Source organism: Nothoprocta perdicaria, unplaced genomic scaffold, assembly GCF_003342845.1.
Source record: "Nothoprocta perdicaria isolate Ctin4 unplaced genomic scaffold, notPer1 scaffold_12, whole genome shotgun sequence".
Taxonomy (NCBI): domain Eukaryota; kingdom Metazoa; phylum Chordata; class Aves; order Tinamiformes; family Tinamidae; genus Nothoprocta; species Nothoprocta perdicaria.
In genome coordinates this window covers 3,879,110-3,898,539 of record NW_020454316.1, presented here as the reverse complement: position 1 = coordinate 3,898,539, position 19,430 = coordinate 3,879,110, and the positions used below count along the sequence as shown (strand labels likewise).

Genomic DNA, 19,430 nt, shown 5'->3' with positions numbered 1-19,430 from the left:
CGAAGGGCTGCAGACGCCTCTACGGGGCTTACTGGCCTCTTCCAGCTTTGTCCACTATCTCCGTTCAGCGCTCACAGACAAAAGGGCTCCCTGGCTGTTCCCGCTCCCTTGCAAATTCTGCTACCAGAGCTGTCGTGCTGCACACAGACCCACTGACAGCTTAGCCTCCAGCCACAATTCCGCTTCAAAAGAAAATCAAATTCTGCGTAATAAAGTTTGCATGAAATTTTCACCTGCAACAATTCTCAAACGTGCTGAACTGCATGACATATCTGCATGACAGCTTACCTGACTTAAATAAATGATACCACCTTACAGCATTACTTTACCAGTCGGGATAAACAGACTGTAAAGACAAATTTACTTTGTTTTTCCTCATGGTCACAGAAATTTAGCACATCTGATACTTTTAAGCAAATACCTCTATTTATATGAAATATATAAGCATCAGATATAAGATTTCCTTCGAAAAGTGTTTCGTTCAGCTGATTTTAATGGAGACTTTTAAAAATATTTAACTATAAAAAAACTTTTCTCTTTTTTTTCAGAATTTTCTATGTAAAAAATCTGTGAAATAATGCAAAAGACAATTTCAGCATTACAGAAATACTTCTTAAAATATTTTATGGTAATATTATCAAAATTAATACTTTCAATAGAAAGCTGATTTGGATGGAAACACATTTTCTAACAGAGGAGCATTCAATTGAAAAATTTCCCAATTGCATTTTCCAGTGGCCAATTTTTCAATGCCATTTTCCTATGACCACTACATCCGGAAGTTTTCCAATGAGGTCTTGTGATCTCTTAAGGAAAAGAGGCTGTTTCCAATAACACTTTTTAAAAGCTTGTTACTATTGCATGCTGCATACCTTTTTACAGATAAAAAAAATAGTTTTAAATGTATTTCAAAAGATGCAGAGGTTTATTGCAGTTTAGGTGGATGGCGTTTGGATCTAGATCAGAAGCATTTCTTCAGCTGGTGGGAACGATACCGGCTCCCTTTGCTCTCCTGCCCTTCTGAGCATCTGCTGCACCTCCAGAGCTGCTCTTTGAGGCCCTATCCAGAAGCCAAGGGAGGATGTGGTTTTCAGTCCTTCTCTACTGAATGAAAGAGGGATGCGGGTTCCGGAGGCTACGCGCAGAGCTCTGTCACTGAACCTCACCTCACTGAACAGAACCTGGTTGCCTTGCATTAAATGAGCTGAAAAGCACAACACCTTATTGGAGGTTAACTCAGCCACCAAGCTGACAAACCCATTGCACGTACTCCCTCATCACACGTTTCTCGGAAATAATTAAATCTGTTGTTATTCTCTGTCTCAGTCTGTAGTCCCACCTTTCACATAAGGTGAATTCAGCTGTCCTATATTACAGATCTGGAAATTAAATGCTGAAGGTGAAGCTAATGTTCTGGTTTCTTCCAATAGTCAATGGAAAGAAACAGACAGATCCAGAGGGCAATTCATCTCATCCTTAGATAACCATCTACAGCAAGTTAGATGAATAGCCCTTTGGAGGTCTATCACTGCAGAAGAAACCTCCTCTAGGCCTTGGCAGGTACCTTTCCCATGTCTAAAGCTAAGTGAGACGAATGGATCCACAGCTGGGCCTGCGTAAAGAGCACTCAGGAGCTAAAGCTGTGGTGAGAGACGATGGGTACCAGCTCGAGCGGAGTGAGACGCTGCCTCCCCTCGTCTCTGCTCCAGCTGCTCTACCAGACGCTGCTGATCCCTGCAGCACAGCCAGAGGACACGGACATCTGTGAGCTGTGTCCCCAGAGCAGTCAGTCCCATCCTGAAGGGATGGGAAGAGCTGCCTGATGTTTTCTGTTCAAGCAGCTGGGAATGTTCCCGTGGCCGCCTCCCCTGCTCAGCTCTGGGCTCAAAAGTAGCAAATGCTGGGCACCAACAAACCACAAGCAGCTCTTACCCAGGGCTACATTATTAGGATGTTAGAAATGTCTGGAAAATGCTCTTGGAAGACTTAACTTCTCTAACTGACACTTTCTTATTTTTTGTTAAGCTACAGAGCATCTCTGAAGACACATGCAATGCTTTCTACACACACGATGCCTGCTTGTTATTCTTTGCCCTGGAGGGAGTTGCAAATTGCGTACGCAGCCCGCACTTCTTAAAGATATGGCAAAATAGCAGCATCTCTGCGCTCGCAGCGTCCGAGCAGATGGCATGGGGCAGGTAAACAGCTCTTCTCTGAGACACGCTGGCTACGAACAGTCTTTCAAACATTAATAGTGTGAGAAACACAGCAGCAGAAAGTTCAGATGCAAAGTGACATAAATGATTTCTAGAAGGCACCATTAGTTTAAAAAATGATGCAGATGAAAGAGCAAGAAAGCACCGTCACACAAGCCAACGTGAGCCAATCCACCTAAGAGATGTCCACAACATCAGAAATTCATCTCAAGGACAAATGCAGCTTCTAATTAGTGAGGTCCATCAGTCCAGATGTTTTCCTTGGATTCTCTCTTTGTACTATCAGCTGCCTGAAGCACCAAGATGGGGGGTTTAGGATGAACACAGAAGCAAAGACAAATTTGTTATAAAATCTGTCTTAAAAGGCAGGAATATGGCAGAGAATGAAGGACTTAAGGATAACGGTAAGTGCAATTTTTCAACCACAGGTCAGACTTTATTGCATTCCGTATCAGCAGTTGTGCAAGTCATTATTATCCAATCACTTTTATTGAATCAATTTGGCTGTAGAGAGGAAAAATTTTAAAAGCCCTCAGAGTTTTAGCAGTCCAACTTCCACTCATTATCTGTGAAACTTAAACACTACCGGGCCTGAAGTACTTTGGAAAATGGGCAGTGGTCTTCTAATTCATGTAGACACTTTTGAAAACGTTTCCCTACTTGCCACAGCAGAGAGTGATGCTCACTGGTCTCTTTGCTGTCAATCATGGCAGAGGGGTCACGGACCAGGTGGCTCATGGCTATTACTGGCTTATGAAATTCTGCTTTTCCTCTTCTCCGTGCCATCCTTCCTGTTGAGAGCAGGCACGGTGGCAGGCAATGATGTTGTAGAGGAATACAGATTGCCATGATAAGAGAAACTTGTCTAGAGAAGGCACCATATTATTTTCCCCGTACAAAAATGTTAAAAACTGAGAGATGCATAAATGAATACAATAGAGAGGCAGGGATAAACTAAATGAAACGCTGGCAGACTTGGAAAGATCTGTTGTGCCACTGGGACTTTGGAGTCTACTTTGCTGTAAGTGCCAGGACTACAAAGGAAACCTGTAAAAATGTTAAATATTCTAAAGTGATGTTTAGAAGTGAAAGGAAAACTGTCATTTTAACTAATGCCAGGAATAATGTTTATTTTTTTCCCTTCTGATTAAATTATCACATGAAACCAGGATAACATTGCTGCTAAGGCCATCACTGGCAGGCTTTTTATTGCTACCAAAGAGCCCTCAGCTTTCTTGAGTATTTCAGAATGTCACCTGTGGGCTGAGCGTGGGGCACATATCGTTTTTCAGATCCTTTAGCCCAATCCTCATGCTCTACATCTTCTGGATTCCACTTATCTGGTCTCATCAGCAGTGTTAGATGAGACAAATGCAGTCCATAATTGAACATAATAAATTACCCCAAGCTCCCACTCGAGATCTTTGTCCTTCTCACACGCTGTACAGCTGCTGTCCCCAGAGAGATGCTGGTAGGTCAGAAGGAGCAGCGGTGGCAACGTTGTGGTCCACGTCCTGCCTCCCTGGCATCCGAGACATTCACTATTAAGCAGCTCCCGTCCCATTCCTCACGCGTGTCCTGCCAGCAGGAAGAGTCCCCAGCCAGCAAGGGTGAAACGGGAGCGCTCAGCACCGAACCAGAGAGTTCCAAAAGCCTCGGCCCCACCTTGCAATGTCCTTAGGTAACCACAGAGCTCCATTTTATTTATTGTTCTTTATAGCTGATCTTCATCTATCCAGATGGTTTTTCGCTGCTCTTCTCCAATCTTGTCTTTTATCGTTCGGATGAGATCCTCAATGCTGCTCCACGCATCTGCCTCTACAGAGGCATAAAGACAAGGCAGAGCTTCCAGTTCTTTCTCCTTCAGGCGGCACATACGCAAAAACTCATCTTCAGTCTCTGGCTTTGGCAGTAGTTTCCTGTATCCAGTGATCAAAGTCCAAAAATAAATGGCTTAAATTTTAAATGAATCTCATAGTCCCAGCTGTCCCATCAAGGATTTATTTTCTACTGATCATGTACAAGCAATAAAAGCAGTGGAGAATACAGTCACTTCAGCTCTGTCCTTCCTCCTGCCCCGGTACCTGCTCTGGGGAGACAATTTAGGAGGACGGAACACAGGGAGAAGGTGTTTATGACCTTCCCTGTTCCAGCCACATTACGCAGGGAATGCGGCTGGAAGGGAGTGCTGAGCACAGAGAAAGCCACATATTCTTTAGTCTCACCCTCCCACAACACTCATTGGTGTCAGGGACAGCGAAAAAGCACTAGATTTGGGGAAAGCCTCCTTTCCTCGGTTGTAAGGATTCAGGGAGGAATCATGGGAGGAAGGAGTGCACACAGAGGCACCAAATGAAGAGAGAAGTTCTGTATTTCTCTCAGTGATAACATTATTGGAGTCTGGAATTATTCACTGAATAAAACAGAATATCAAATATTCAAAAGATTTGATATGTTACCTGAACCTCTTGATGTTTTTCTCTGAGACTCTGATAAAGAGAACAATAGGATATATCTTGGCTTTGATTAAATCCTTTGTGCAGCTTATTCCAGCTTCCAGCAGACAATGCTTATTCTAAAAACAAAGTCATAACAGTGTCACAAAGGAACATTCACAGCAGTAGAATTCTAAGATAAAGGGGTCAGCTGAATAGCTCTCCATTTACCATTGTACTGGTTTAAAACCTTTTAATCAAATACACATTTAAAGTCCAAATTCCTTTTACCGGTTTACAACCAGTCAGTGAAATAAAAGTTAAGTTTAATAGCTTTCTGGGAAGATTTAAGTAGAAATGATTTGATCTAAGGATAAAGAGAAAGATAAAACACAAGTTTTACATATATACACAAACAAACATACTCACCCTTTGTTCAGCGAGGACACTGTGACTACAGCTACTTGCCAAAGAAAACAACATCACTTTAATTCTCCTTTTCTCCATGCTGTGCATCAAATTTGCTCTACTTGATATAAGATTTCTGTCTTTGACGTTGTTATCTGTGGACTGTATAACCTCCTGCCTGTGTTTTAGGCTCTCCTTCCTTTTGTCTAGGTCCTTATACCACTTAGGTCCTCACACATCTACATGTACTTAAGAAATGAAAAGGACCTGAATAAGGAACGGAGCATAGGAAATGGAAGGATGTTTCCCTGCATCAGTGTGGGTCACTGCAAGGAATGAGCAAGAATATAAAAAGATAGAGCTGCGGATGAAACAGGAAGGAGAGCACAAATCAAAGCCATTTGGAGGAATAAAAAATCTGAGATTGAAGGCAGACAAGAGGGAGAACATGCAACTGTAAAATGGTCCTTCTCTTACTCCAAAGACATACACACACTGCAGCAGACTCACAGACCACTTATTGAAGGAGTACAAGACACTCTAAGCACCTTGGCAGTGACAGCCTCAATATTGGCAGGTACGATACATTCATATGTGTTCGGATTCTTTTCTCTGCTGAAGATGACAGTCTCTGTCCTTTGCTTCCGCAAGAACTCTTCCTTTGTCACAATATCTGGAAAGGGAAGTGGATGAGGACAAGATCAAGATTACAACAACAATACACTAAGAAACTAATAGTACTTCAAGTAGGATGTTGGAGTAGGAAGGAGGAAGACAATTCATTGCTGGTCCTAACAGCTGCCTCATTTCTTCCATTTAATTCAATTAAAGCTTAATCTGATCACAGCTGAATATCTCAGCTGTATCCTGCACCAATGAGTCCTTGGGCAATTACCAGAACACTATCAAGGCATCATATTAAAGCAGTAAATACTAGTCCTGCACCTAATATTACATAGTAACATCTCAGGACTGGAAGATGCTGAGAAGTGCTAAAAAAAAAAAAAAAAAAAAAAAAAGTCACTTTGGTATAGGTTCCTAAAACAGGGATTTAGTGTTCCAACTTTTCTGTCTAAACTTTCAAAAAATTTGGCTTAGCTTGCAATGTGTGATACTGGTACCCTTGTGATTTTCCTCGCTGCGTCAAAGCTTTTATGTTGCAAGACAGAAGATATTTATTATAATACTTAACTTTTCAGTTTGTCTGGATAACAGTGAGCCTGTGTACTATGCAGTGGGCATTCAACAGCAGTGTAAAAACGAAACGTCAGCTGTGTTTAATGCTGTGCTCTATACAATCCTGCCCTACAGCAATCACAGAACTGCATATTGCTTTAATAGTAAATACTTAGCAAGGAAGAAAATCAGTCTTTCAAGCACATCAAATGCATGATCTTCACAGCCTTGGACTAGATAGAAACCTACAGTTGCTCTAGGGAAGATATTCCTCATAATAGCAAATACTAGACACAAATTAATCAAAACTTCACACTGCCTCAAAATGCAGGATGCAAACAGTACGCAAACTGAGAGAGCATTTGCAGCATTCCGGTCTCCGAGGAGCATCCTAGCAACCACGCAGCACACACAGGGATAACACTCACAACCACAGAATCTCATAACCGTGTGCACTGGCTGTTGCAAAAACATTCACAGTATCTCAGAAATTCTTAAAACAGTAGGATTTAGAGCTGCACTTCACTCTGCTGTGATCTGAAGAGAGCTCTCAGCTGTGGATGCCTCTGTGTGCGCGTGCATTGGTATGTCGGTGTTTCTCATACACAGGCATGATCTTCCCTCCTCTGTAGCATTACCTGGTTTGCACATGTTGAATTCCAGGGCACCTCCAGAGTTGAGGAGCTTCTGGATCAAGGTCTTGGCCAGCATGGAGGGGGTGAAGAGCACGGGGCGCCTGCGCTCGCAGTGGATTGGTCGCACCAAGCTGTAGGGGATCAGGCTGACGCTCTTATTAATTTCGCTTTCGGAATCCAAATCTGAGTAAAAGAACAAGACATTTACACTCTGGTATCCTCTTCAATGGTATTTGGAGAAAGACAGGAGAAATACGTGTGTTTTATAATACTTGTATTGGTCCTCCCTTCTCCAATGCCAGGGATGCCTTTACTGTACATTCATGTTCACTCGAACACCGTTCCTGAGGGCCTGGTGCTCCAAGCACTTGCAGCAAAACCTGGAAGTGTTTTGGTCACAGACACTGTCTAAATTTTGTACAGAGTGGAACACAGAAGCTGTAAATGGGAAAGACTGATAACTAGTTTCTTCGTAGTCATATAATGACCTTTATATGTGTCATGTGTAGAAAGGATATTATGAAATATATCCATACCTTCCAGTTTATCAGGCATGGGCTTTTTTGCTTCAGATGAGGTTCGGGCCAGCCCGGAGGGCCAGCCCGTGACAATGCGGACCCGCTCGTTGCTATTCATACGCTTGTACTTGTTTTCTGACCTGCTGACAAACTGAAAAGGAGAACCAAGAAATTTGACCCTCATTCCTTACACTCTTTATTCTCTATGTATTCATCAGCCCACACTTGTTATCTGCAAGATCTGATTTATCTATATCTATCAAACACAAAACTTCACGGAGTTGCTGACTGAATTCTCAGGCTCTTTAAATATCATAGATCTGATTCAGAGCCTTTGTTAATCCCCTTTGGGATTTCTTATTTTGTTCTCTGCTCTTTAGCAGCATGTTCTCTTTCTTTGCAGAGCTCCGGTATCAACAGAGCAAGCACTGATGTGTTCACAGCAGAGCAAGATACCCACCCTGAGCAGTAGCACAACAGTTTTACAGATGATACTCAGAGCTCTGCCCCTTCTTCGCTGCACCACCGAGACTCAAAACCTCCTAAATGGCAGATTTTTACACACAGAGAAGTGCTTGGGGCCATCATTCCTCATTCACCCAGCTATTTCTCTATTCAAACATTAATTCCTCCTCCTGTATGTTTGCTAACCTCACAACCTTCATCTTCCTTCACATGTTTTTATTATCCTTCACCTCGACACCCTCTGTAGCATTCAGAGTCACTGACCTACAATTAAAGTTCTATTTTCTGATGGAAGCTCCCACCGCAGATACTTGGGGATCTGGCCTAGCCAAATGCATTTGTCCTTATGGTTCAGACAAAATATATTTCAGCCTCTGAAGGGAGACATGTTTGATCATCAAGGTTATACTATTAATGGAACGAATGTACTTTAAAACAAACACCCTATATCTCAAGAGCAGCTAGAAAACACACTCCATTCCTCTTTTTCATTTATTAAGTCTCTTTTCGGTAGAGAGAGACCCTGATACAACCTCTACAGTGGAGGTGGAGTTTCTGGGGAGACTATCACAGCCTGAGAATATCCACTGATTGGATCCACTATTTTAGACACCCCATGGAGGACTTGAGCTTTATTACCTGCAAGATTTGGCCCAGAAGAAAGCTGGCTCGGGACAGGCGAGGGCTGGCTTTGGGATCGGTCTGTGGGGCAGGCTCCTCTGTCTGCAGTGTATTCTAGCAAAAAACACACAAGGTTTTTTCTTTCTCACCCTCTTTTATTTTTAATTACAACATCCAAGAATCAGAGGAAGCCAAAGAAGGTATTTACTATTTCCAATAAAAATTGATGAACAACTTCCCAAATAATGTATTCCACAATGTTTTCAAGCAAACTACAGCCATAACACTGCCTGTGCTGAGAAATACTGCTCCTGCTACTGTTCCTTCGCATTCCTTTCTTCACAGGAAACGGCACTCCAGAGTTTATGAAAGAGGTAATTTCTGCATTGAGAAATTGCAGGCAAAGCTTTGGCTTTCGCGAGCGTCTCTGCCCGTTATCCCTGTCCCTTTGATGAGCGAGGACTGGAGTGCAGGAGGACTGCGTGACACTTAACCTTGATGGAGATTAAATACAAGCTGTGGCTCCAGTGTCTCTGCAGCACTGGAAGCATATTTGTCTGTGGTCTCAAGGGTGACTAGGAGTTCTAGGAAGAATATATCAATAAGCTAATTTTTAATTGTATAAAGAAAGAAATCTTGGGGCTATAGAAAGGAAAGTCACACTGCTTTCTTTGAGGGAAAAGGAGAAATTGGCAGGGCTGTTGTGCATGAAGACCTGATAATCCCACTCCTCTGCATAGCTTGGAGTTGGGAGGAGACAGATAATTCTAATATGGGACAATGATAGCTCTGTGGATTAGCTGCTTGTTCACTGTAGGAGAGGAAGAATTCTGCTTATTAACTCCAAGGACACAGCTTCTTCCTCGTGTAGATGTGAACACGTGTTAGAGGTTTCCGGGCAGAGGAGAATGAAAGAGATTAACTGCATGCAGAGCGGATATTAGGCCTCCGAAGCGCACTCCTGCAAAGCAGGAAGGGTTAATAACTTGCTGGAGCTGGGTCCACTGCTGGGGACAATGTTATTTAATGCAAACATAAGACAAACCCTGCCTGGAACCATCAAAACATACAAAGAGAGTACACAGGAATTTCATGCAAAATTAACATACTGAACAACAAATAGCAATTAAGTCATAGATGGTAAAACAGCCTTGTTTCTAGGTCCTTACCCGGAGCGACCGAAGGGTATTATTATGTGAGCTTTCCGTCTCATCCCTGCTTCCTCTATGCATCAGCCGCTGCAGCTTCACCAAGAGGAGTTGCTGGGCTCTACAAGAAAAAAGGGAATCATATCCATCAAGATCAACTTGAAACAACGTGGAAGCAGGTTGGACTGCAATGGGTCTGTGCCCACAGAAAAGATTAAACAGAAATAGCAGTGGACTGACTGAATTATGGTAAAGAACAAAATAATGAGCTAGACTGCAGCACAATTAAGGAGTAAAGAATCTCTATAGCATATTTTCTTATCCTGCTTTTTGAGAAACCCGTATTACTCTTTCAGGTATCATCCAGGGTCTCCTTTCGAAAACCTTAAAGCTCATATTGCAATTTAACATCCCCAGGCCTTAGCTAACATTGACAGCTACAGCCCTTTCCTCGGAGCAGTTAATTTTCTTGTTTCCAGAACCACTTCTCCCGCTCATGGTCACTCTGCATTACACTCACCTGCTGTAGCTGGGAATTGTCCCTGTTTCCAGATCCCTGTCTGTGAAAGGATCAACTCTGGCACACAACCACTCACACTTCCCCTGATACATGGTGTCAAGAATATGGACAATCTCGTCACATTTCACCGACAGGGAACAGCAGTCCTGCTGGCTGGAGATGTTCAGATTCAAGCGGATATGAAACGAGTCCCCTGATGTGATCAGCCCTTCTTCTATTTCTGACAGCAGCTTCCGGTAACCTGCAGCAATAAGAGAAGAGGCCAAACATGAGCAAGCAGGAATCAAAACCTCGGCATTTCTGCACTCCTAGGAGCCCAACGGGAGAAGTACATGAAATTCTCAGCCTTCCTGAGAAATGGCCCATATTTCTTGAATGCTGCTTACAATCGTTACACACGGTTATAGGTCTGCAGCTTAAAGACACTACTGGGACATTGCTTTAGGAACAGGCCATGCTGTAGGTACTGCAGTCTGTAAGAAGGATCCCCATATAGTGATATGTTTATGTAGCTCCAATTTTAATGCTCCACTCGGATGAAACATAAAACAAAACTTTTCATTAAAGATACAGATAGAGCAGCTAGAGCTCCATCATATAAATACAGCTTGAGTTCTCTCACCTATTTAAATGACATGCTATTCACTTTCTTATTAGCTCTAATTGGCATTCCCACAATCTATAACATTCTCTTATCTGCAGGAAAGTGATGCTCCAAAAAACTTGCAATACTCTTTGCTACCTTTGAAAACATCAAAAGAAATCAAAGACATCATTTCCTATGTGATCTGTGCAGCTGGAATTCTCTAGCCAGACTTTAAAAAAAAAATTTAAAAAAAAAAAAAGGAAAATATATCTGCATCAGTTAAAAGTGCCTTTTGGGGTGTAATTTTTGATCCATAACACCAAATTAACATTACAAGCCAGGAACACTAAAATCAAATTCTGTTCACCATGCATGAACTCAAACTGCTAAAGATAAAGCCACAAAGGTAATAAACAGGGAAACTCCAGCATGTAAATGCTAAATCAAACCTCAGCTCAATAAAAGATGATCCATCTTGCCACATTTTACTGTAGAAACAGCATATAGAAATAAGTTTGAGTGTATTCTGAGAGTCATGTATTTATTGGCCCACCATCTAAGTTCTTCAAACTCCTGTATGGAGGAGTTTGGACTATTGTATGGACTATTTTTGCTCTCAGTTACAGAAGTAAAACACGGTGCTGTTATATACAGTAGCTATATGTAACATCAGTAGACTTGCTTCAGAGATTTATACCCGTATAATTAATACCCTCTCAAAGGTATTCTGCTCCCGTTGTTCCCATCCACAGTACATCCTATAATAGACCTGCTTCTGGTCTTACCTTCATGATTTGATTTATACTGGAGCGTTACTGGACCACTGCACCTCTGAATTGTCCAGTGAACTTCTTCCTTTGTGCAAGTATCCAAGGGAACACTCTGATTTTCCCCTTTGATGCAGCCCTCGAACTAGATATGAAAGAAATATTATTCTCCAGCACAGGTTTAATCTCTGAGTCAATTATACCACTTTTTAATAGTTGCAGGTAGTATTTTTTCCTGATCCTGCAATCCAGATACTTTGCTATCAGGAGGCAGATGCTGTGTTTAGATTTAATTTCTCTCCAATTAGGAATAAGCAGGCAATAGAATTGCAGCTCTTTGTTAATCCCAGATTTCTCAGTAGGAGGCTGCAGAAGTTATCATACAGGAATGACATTTTTCCCCTCTCAGAGAAATTTGGTGGGGGCAGGAGAAAGCACTGGTGGAAGGTTTCCTTCTTTAACAGGAAAAAGAAAGGTTTGGGAACATGGAGAGTGAAAGAAAAATGTTAAGCAATGAATGACTTATCAAAGGCTTCATTTAACTCCTGCTTGCATGGTGCTGCAAACAGCTATGCAGCTTTGCAGCCCTTCTTCCCATTCATATTGCAGCTGTACCCATTCCTGCCCCACAACATGCCCAGTTGTGGAATAACCCACTCTAAGAAACGGGTCAGAAACTGTCATTTTAAGTGGCATGAACCTCCTTTCAGGCAGGCTGCTACTGGGCAAGCTGAGAGCAACTCCCTCTCTAGCATTTCAAAGGGGCAGTGGTACCACAAGAGACAGCGTTAAAGGATTTACTCTAATCTCTTCCATTCAGAGTTACTGTGAAGTGCATGATGTGTGCATGTGGGCAGAAAATAAATACTGTTCCCCTATATTTTCACTGCCAATATCAGATTTTCTTCTGCAGCAGCCATATGTTTTGTCATTAATACAAACTGAAGGAAGAAACAGGAGTATTTCACGAGTGTGCATGCATGCAGGACTCGCACTGTTTGCTGTATGCTTACCATAAGGAGCTGGTGGCCCTCTCGAAGACCTGCTTTCTCTGCAAGTGATCCTGTCTTGACAGAGCTAATAAAGCTCCCTTTGTCATTACCGCCGACCAGAGTAATTTCCGAGTTGAGGCTGTCTCCATTCAAGGTGACGCGCTGGACGGTATAGCAGGAGGTTCGAATGCGACCAACAGAGGTGACGGAGGGGCGAAAAGGTCTGCTTTCATGAAAGGGACTTGCAGTTAGGCAACTACCTCAGCTCCTGACTATCAATCCAGAATTAAATGTATGTATGATGTGCGAGACATAAATGAACTCTCGATGTTACCAAACAGCGGAGGAGAAATCTTTCTCCTTACTTAAAACATTATTCTGGAGCAGAGCATCGGGATACCTTCAGCTGCTCTGACTGTGTAACTCAGATGTACAATAGTATCCCACATTTGGCAGTGGGAAAACAAGATCACAGGAAGACATTTAAACCTCTAAAATATTTTGTCTGCTCTAAAGTGTTGGAAATTTTAAGATTACTTCACTGGATCACAGACTATGAAAGGGGTTCAAAATAACATATTACATTGCTGCAGACATAAAGTGAAGACTTAACACGGTATCATGAGATGTGTGTCAAACTACAACTTGTGACATGATACTCCTGCCACTGTATCTTCAGCAACTAATGGATAAATGGGTGAGCTCTACCCATATAGTAGCCTGTCCCTTCCACTGCAGTCTGAAACAGTTAAACTGGCATCTCAGATACCTTTCCAGAGAGAACTTTCGAAATATGGAGCTGACGTGCTCGAGGTCATAGGCATCCAGGCCTTCCGACTGATGAGAAGAAGAGGAAGAGTGCACTGATGGAGCTCCGTGTGAGTGCCTGTCATGACTGTCATCTGAAAAAGGTAACAAAAATAAAAACAAGTCCCAGATAGAGTGACAAAGACAAGAAAAGGAAACGGAGAGGTTTAGCTTAATCCAGCCAAAGGATTTCCACATTAGGAATGTGGAAATTCCTAATGCAGAGGAACAACTAAGGTCTACAGACCACAACAAGGAAGGCCAATCTTTCTCAGTGACCACTCCCACAGAACTGCTGAGGCTGGAAGACTCTAGAGACTGTCTAGTGCAACCAGGGGGAAAGCAGTCAGCAGAAGGAGACTGTTCAAGGCCTTGTCCAGTCGGGTTTGGAATATCTCCAAGGACAGAGACCCCTTGGGCAACTTCTCTGGGCAACCTGTTGACCACCCTTACAGTAAGAAATGTCTTTTCTTATGCTTAAATTTGTGTTTCATGTGTCTCAATTTGTGCCCATTTTGTCTTGTCCTTTAACTGAGCATCAATGACAGGAGCCTGGCTCTGTCCTCTCTATCCCTTCTCCTCTCACTTTGATGCCTTCCCTATTTCTGGTGGCTGGTAATCACACATCACAGTTAAATGCTATACACGATAGGCTCTTGCTTACCATCTAGCTCCAAAGTATCATATCCAAAGCTGTCATTGTCCTCTTCAGCCATGCTGGAATTGAAACAATGAAAGAGAGAAAATGAGAGAGAGGAAGATGTCCACTTTCCACCTTTCCGCAGATTTCACTAAGTTCTGAAGGAGAAATCTGTGAAAAAGGAGGATGTTGGAGGTGTTGAATAAATACTTAGATGCAAAAGAAATAAGCAATGGTGACATGCCTGTGGGCCCAGGGGAGAAGTAAGAGAGTGGCAGGAAAACAGTGTCAGTCAATATGGGAATGGGCAGGGGAAGGGGCAAGAAGATTCCCAAGAAGGAACTGCTGGCAGCACTGAGCGAGTAAAGACTTTGCTGAAGGCAAAGAGGGGTGATGACTGATGGTCTCCTGTGGGTGACTTGCACATCTTCAGCACTAAAATACAATGATATAACGGCTGTGTAACACCTGCAGTATGGCTTCTTCCACTATAGATCTAAAATGTCGGGATGGACACAGTGAATGTCAGGAGGTGCAGCAGGAAAGGAATAATTTATCTGCTTGATTTAAAGGACTTGATGTGTTTTGTAGCAGCTTAATGGTGTCTCACAGTAGGTTCTCAGGTACGTACAGCACTCAGGTGCCTGCAGTAACAGAACAGCATGGTGCACCAGGCTGTGCACAGAAACTCTTCTTCTGCAGCTCTGGCCCCAGTCCAGCTCCCAATGACATCAGTCAGCTACAACCTTTAATTTTAAAAGTGACGAGGTTGCTTGGTCTATAAAAACAGTTAAAATGCACCAATTTCTGCCCTTAAGGGGAAATCAGGGATGTCCAGCCAAGTGAATGTCACTAGAAGGGATCAATTAAAGCATGTCCTTTAGTTGCGAAGCTGTTTAAATGACAACTGCTGTTTTTTCCCATTCAAGATGATTTGTAGTTCTCCTGTGGAGATGATACTCTGCATATTTGGCTCCAGGTGAAGGATGATTTTTTGCAGTAAGTCTGTGGAGAATCAGCTATTTTTATACTGTACATAAGCAAGGAAAAGATACACCTTTTCCTACTGTACTAAATTATTATTTTTTCCACACAAAACAAAATCAGAACTGTGAAAGCTGAAACTTGGCATGCAAATAGCAATTATTTTGGATTATATTCACAAAAAGCTTTTTAAAAAACTTAGCAGGGTAATTATAAAGTTATAAACTATGGAGAAATCACTTTGGGATATGTTCTAGAGATACCTGACTTGACCAATTATTAATAAAATAAAGCCATATTCCCATCTTGCCAAGCCCATGTACCTTCTCCTTCCCCTTGCCAGGGGGAAAGAGCATCTAGTATGAGGTGTATTTTGAAATTTCAGTACCTCTCAGTCTTCTAAAGCCTAAAAATATGGAACAGGACATAGTCAGAGCTGTGGAAGGCCACAGAATGAAAAATACCTGTGTAACCTTTCATGCCTTCTGTCATATTCTGCTAATATTTAAATGTTTAGGCAAGCAAAAGTTTTTCAAACTGAAACATAAAACATAACAAGTAACAAAACAATTCTTATTTTTTCCATTTTGAATTAACCTGATTTATACAGTTAGAAAGGGCCTTGGAAGAAAATGTAGGTAAGCTCCAAGGAGACTCTGCCTAAAACCTCATGAGGCTGGAAAACTGTGAAGGAGCTGAGGGTGCTCTCAATGGAAAGCTACCTTGAAATACTTACAGAGAGAAAGAGAGGTGGAAGTGACACTTTGCTAGAGATGAGTTTGGTTTGAAAAGTACTAATAAAGATGTAAATCCTCTACATTTAGAGGATTAAATTTGTTTAATTGTGCTTTCTTATTCTTTTCTCTGAAAGGAATGAACAGAGAGTGTTTTGTTTTTATGACTCTCTTTCTGGGGTATGTTTTCATCTGCTGACTGGTCCAATATCAGAAAAATCTGTTCCTGATGCAAATACTGATGCTACTGACACCACCACCAAAATAGTATTACCAAGTATCGCAGTGTTATAAAACTTTTAGAAAAGGGCCAGTGCTTTTTAGGTGATGCAGAAGTAAGTGAGCTCTCTCTCCTTCCTGCCACTAACTTCCCCAGATGATCTTATTTCATTTACAGAAGGTCCATGATCTAACAGATGTGGAAGTTGAGGTAGCAGGAGAAACAGAAGCAATAAATCTCTCTCCCCACATCACTATCATGAGATAGAGAGCTCTGAATCCAACAAAAATGCCTGCCTCTGCCATCCTGGACACTCCAGGCCTCATAGATATGCAGCAACTTCACTCCATTTTGGCACTTCAGTAAGGAGAAGTTGGGTTTGAAGAAGGGGACAAGGACAGCCAGCATGGGGCTGGCAGGAAAAAGCCATTCAGGCTGCAAAGATAGATACACTATATTCTCTGGCAGCGTTGGTGCTTAGTCATTTCAGTACTGTTTGTCATTACATGCCTAGAAAAGGCAACGATGCCATCATATCACTGTATCATTCACCCAGCTGAGCCATCAGAGGCTCCTGAGTGTTTCGGAAAAGATCAGAGATGAAGCTCTGCAGTCCTAAAACTCTCATGAATGTCCTGCTGCCTAAAAGAGACTCTCTAAGCGGAGACAGACACCAAGACATCTCCTCCTTGTGACAAGAGGCTCCTGCCATATTTCACCAGCATGACTACCCACCTGCAGTGCGGGGCGTCTTCCTTGCAGCGTCGGACTATTGAGTCATTTCCCGGAGGCTCCGGCGTGGTTGACATGATGCTGTCATTGCGATTTCTCAAGGTTTGCTTTAAAAAAGCAACAGTGACAGAAAGGATGTTCATATTAGGTGCACTATCACTTCTAACCTCCTGAAATGTTAACTCACTAGTTTGCTAGTGGTATTCTGTGCTAAGAAGCTTATCCAACATTAAGAAACATAGTCTAGACTGCTACACAGAAGAGCGTTCTCATTCACTTAGAGCACTGTCGTAGCTATGTTTTCTGCACAACATGACTGGTTGCTTTACAAAAGGATTTTAACTTTATTCTTCATGTGTGAAGTATGTTTTGCACAGCTGACATCCAGCAGGGGTTAAAGAATGAGCAAAAATTAGAGATCTCTATGCACTCAATTATTAACTTAGTACACCAGTTTGGAGATTAAACTCTGGAATTTACTACCATGAAGAAAGTGTAATTCATTAAGGTACCCAACAGATATTTCAAAGAGAATTCCTAAAAACAGCTAAGCTTATTATGAGAGGCAGGGAGTTCTTCCCTGGCTATTCCTGGGTGTAATTTTAATTTCCTGGGGGCAGCATTTCTCATGGTGTTGTAGCAAGATATATTTTCCTTTGTTATTAACACTCTGCAAGAGCGTTCTCTGTGTCTGCCTGTCCTGCTGTGTCAGTGCTCACACAGGTATAATGGAATATCTACGTTGGGAGATTATGGGGATGCAGCAGGCAGGGGAGAAATGGTTTGGCTGTGGTACGCAGAAATTTTTAGCTATGTTCTGCACCCCTTTTCTGATTCACTGTTACCTATAGATTGGCGTGAAAAAAAGTCCAAAAGAATTTTGAAGATGCTTCCTAAAATAAATTACAAAGCAGCTTTTAAAGAACATCTCTTCCTTCTAACTGTAAATGTTAAACAGCATGAAAAGACAGCAAGAAGTCATAAATACCTTTGAAATATCTTTAAGTAAACATAAACCAGTTAAGTGATTTTGGAAAAGGTTAATAACATGGTTCGAACAATGCTGGTAAAAGGATTAAGGGAGCTTCTGGCAACAGCCTTGAATTGGATCACAGCTGGGATGCTAGTGAAGTGCTAATACTGAGTTGCAAGAGCTCTGATCCACATTCAGAGAGAAGGTCACAGACAGGCAAGGGGCATCTGAACACTCCTTACAATTTTGCTGACTTCACAGCTGCTGATGGAGTTACTGATGGAAACAGGATTAGAGGAACTAGTGTCTGTGCGGCTGTTGCTGGCCTCAGCCCCGTCTTCATCGTGTGCTCTAACTGCTGCACTCAAAAATGAGAGACAAAAAAAAATTAAGTTAGATCACTTTCAATACAGTCTGTCAGTTTTGTGGTGACATTTAGCATTATCGTTACACTTCTATTTATCAAATTTCCCTCCTTCTTTCCTGGAGAAAAGTTTCGGGAAATGCCTTCTACTTTCCTACTCTGGCCCCTTTTTCTTCCCTTTCAGTTGTCCAAGCAAATATAGAAGTGCTCACGACACTGGAGAACCCCTTGCCCACCTTTTCTCTTTCATCCTTTACTGTATTTTTTTATTAGATCTGTGAATACCAGTTACCAAATTTAATAAAGATTGTTATACTTATTCATGTCTTAACTTCATCAACTTGATCTGGCAGTCTGCAAGGATTGCTCACTGAATTACGCTCAGACAGTGACTAAGGAGCCTGAGAGCTCAGCAGCCCCGGGCAGCAGTGGGGATGCTCGTGTGCACTTCTGCCTTCCCTTCTTCAGAATCTCCAATTTAGGCTAAGTTTGCACATTCCCTGATACAAAACATACAATTTAATATTCAAAGTATTGGAACAGAAGCAATGCCTCCCATCATATTTGGTACAGCAGTGAGCATACTGCAGCACACAACAAATAAAGTGTTTGCTTATATGTTGTTTTATTTAAGAACAGTCTTAAATAAATGAGAGGAATTAGGGGAAACTCAAACATGAAGATACACCCACTAATTTGGTAGTTTGGCAGCTGCCTGATGAATGTGTCAATAAACCCTCAACCTTTGCAATCTTTTCAAATAAAAATGAATTTCTTTTTGTTGAACGGCAAAGGGAGTCATTAGATGATAATTAGAGTAGGGATCTCTCCAGCTTGGAGGATTTTTCCTGCTGCAAAAGCAGAACAGTATAATGGCTTTTAATGCAGGTGTTGTTCTAATGCCTTGAAAAATCATAAACTAAAAGAAAAACCGAGTAAATAGAACATTGAAATGTTATGTGTCTGTGGAGGTATCTTTGGATGGAAAGAACAACCAGGAAGACCACTTTGAATTATGACTTTTTTCACTCATAAGGAAACCGCCCAGTTTAGAGATTCAGACTTAGTCAAGAATTTCCTGTGCTGGTAGGTTTGTTAAAACAACCAAAAGAGATGGAGTGGAGGAGACAAAGCAAGAGAAAAGGAATAAGGACAGGGGTATCTTTCTGACCTTGAAACTCTGATGTTTTGTTCATATTGACAGGGGATTTAGCTCTCGGATTTATCTAAAAGAAAGAAGAGAAAACAAATAAAAAATCAAATGCAGGATATTTGCTATATGAGGTAAATTGGTATTTTCAACACTTTTCACTTTTATGCTGAAATATATATGTCCTCATTTAAACAATGGAACCCACAATTCAGAAGATATTTAGGTATCTAAATTCCGCTACAATCTCTCCAAGAAATGGGAGATTGTTACCTAACTACCTTAAAAGTCTGGCCCAAATGCATTGCATTTTCCAGATACTGCAAAAGGACCAAAAAG

At 41.8% G+C, this 19,430-nt stretch overlaps 1 protein-coding gene across 1 annotated transcript in view; it reads right to left on the bottom strand.

The window, feature by feature from the left end:
* Positions 1-2,753: 2,753 nt before the first annotated feature.
* The window catches only part of CARD11 (caspase recruitment domain family member 11), a 45,013-nt gene continuing 28,336 nt past the window's right edge, over positions 2,754-19,430 (bottom strand). Inside the window, exons 10-24 of the mRNA XM_026054140.1 lie at positions 19,113-19,167; positions 17,820-17,935; positions 16,608-16,711; positions 13,959-14,011; positions 13,257-13,389; positions 12,509-12,710; positions 11,514-11,640; positions 10,143-10,383; positions 9,644-9,743; positions 8,493-8,588; positions 7,407-7,539; positions 6,874-7,053; positions 5,608-5,732; positions 4,676-4,791; positions 2,754-4,135 (exon numbers count right to left, since the gene is read on the bottom strand). Coding sequence (XP_025909925.1) covers positions 3,931-4,135; positions 4,676-4,791; positions 5,608-5,732; positions 6,874-7,053; positions 7,407-7,539; positions 8,493-8,588; positions 9,644-9,743; positions 10,143-10,383; positions 11,514-11,640; positions 12,509-12,710; positions 13,257-13,389; positions 13,959-14,011; positions 16,608-16,711; positions 17,820-17,935; positions 19,113-19,167 — 1,986 coding nt within the window. The 3' untranslated portion in view covers positions 2,754-3,930. The remainder of the gene's footprint in view (positions 4,136-4,675; positions 4,792-5,607; positions 5,733-6,873; positions 7,054-7,406; positions 7,540-8,492; positions 8,589-9,643; positions 9,744-10,142; positions 10,384-11,513; positions 11,641-12,508; positions 12,711-13,256; positions 13,390-13,958; positions 14,012-16,607; positions 16,712-17,819; positions 17,936-19,112; positions 19,168-19,430) is intronic.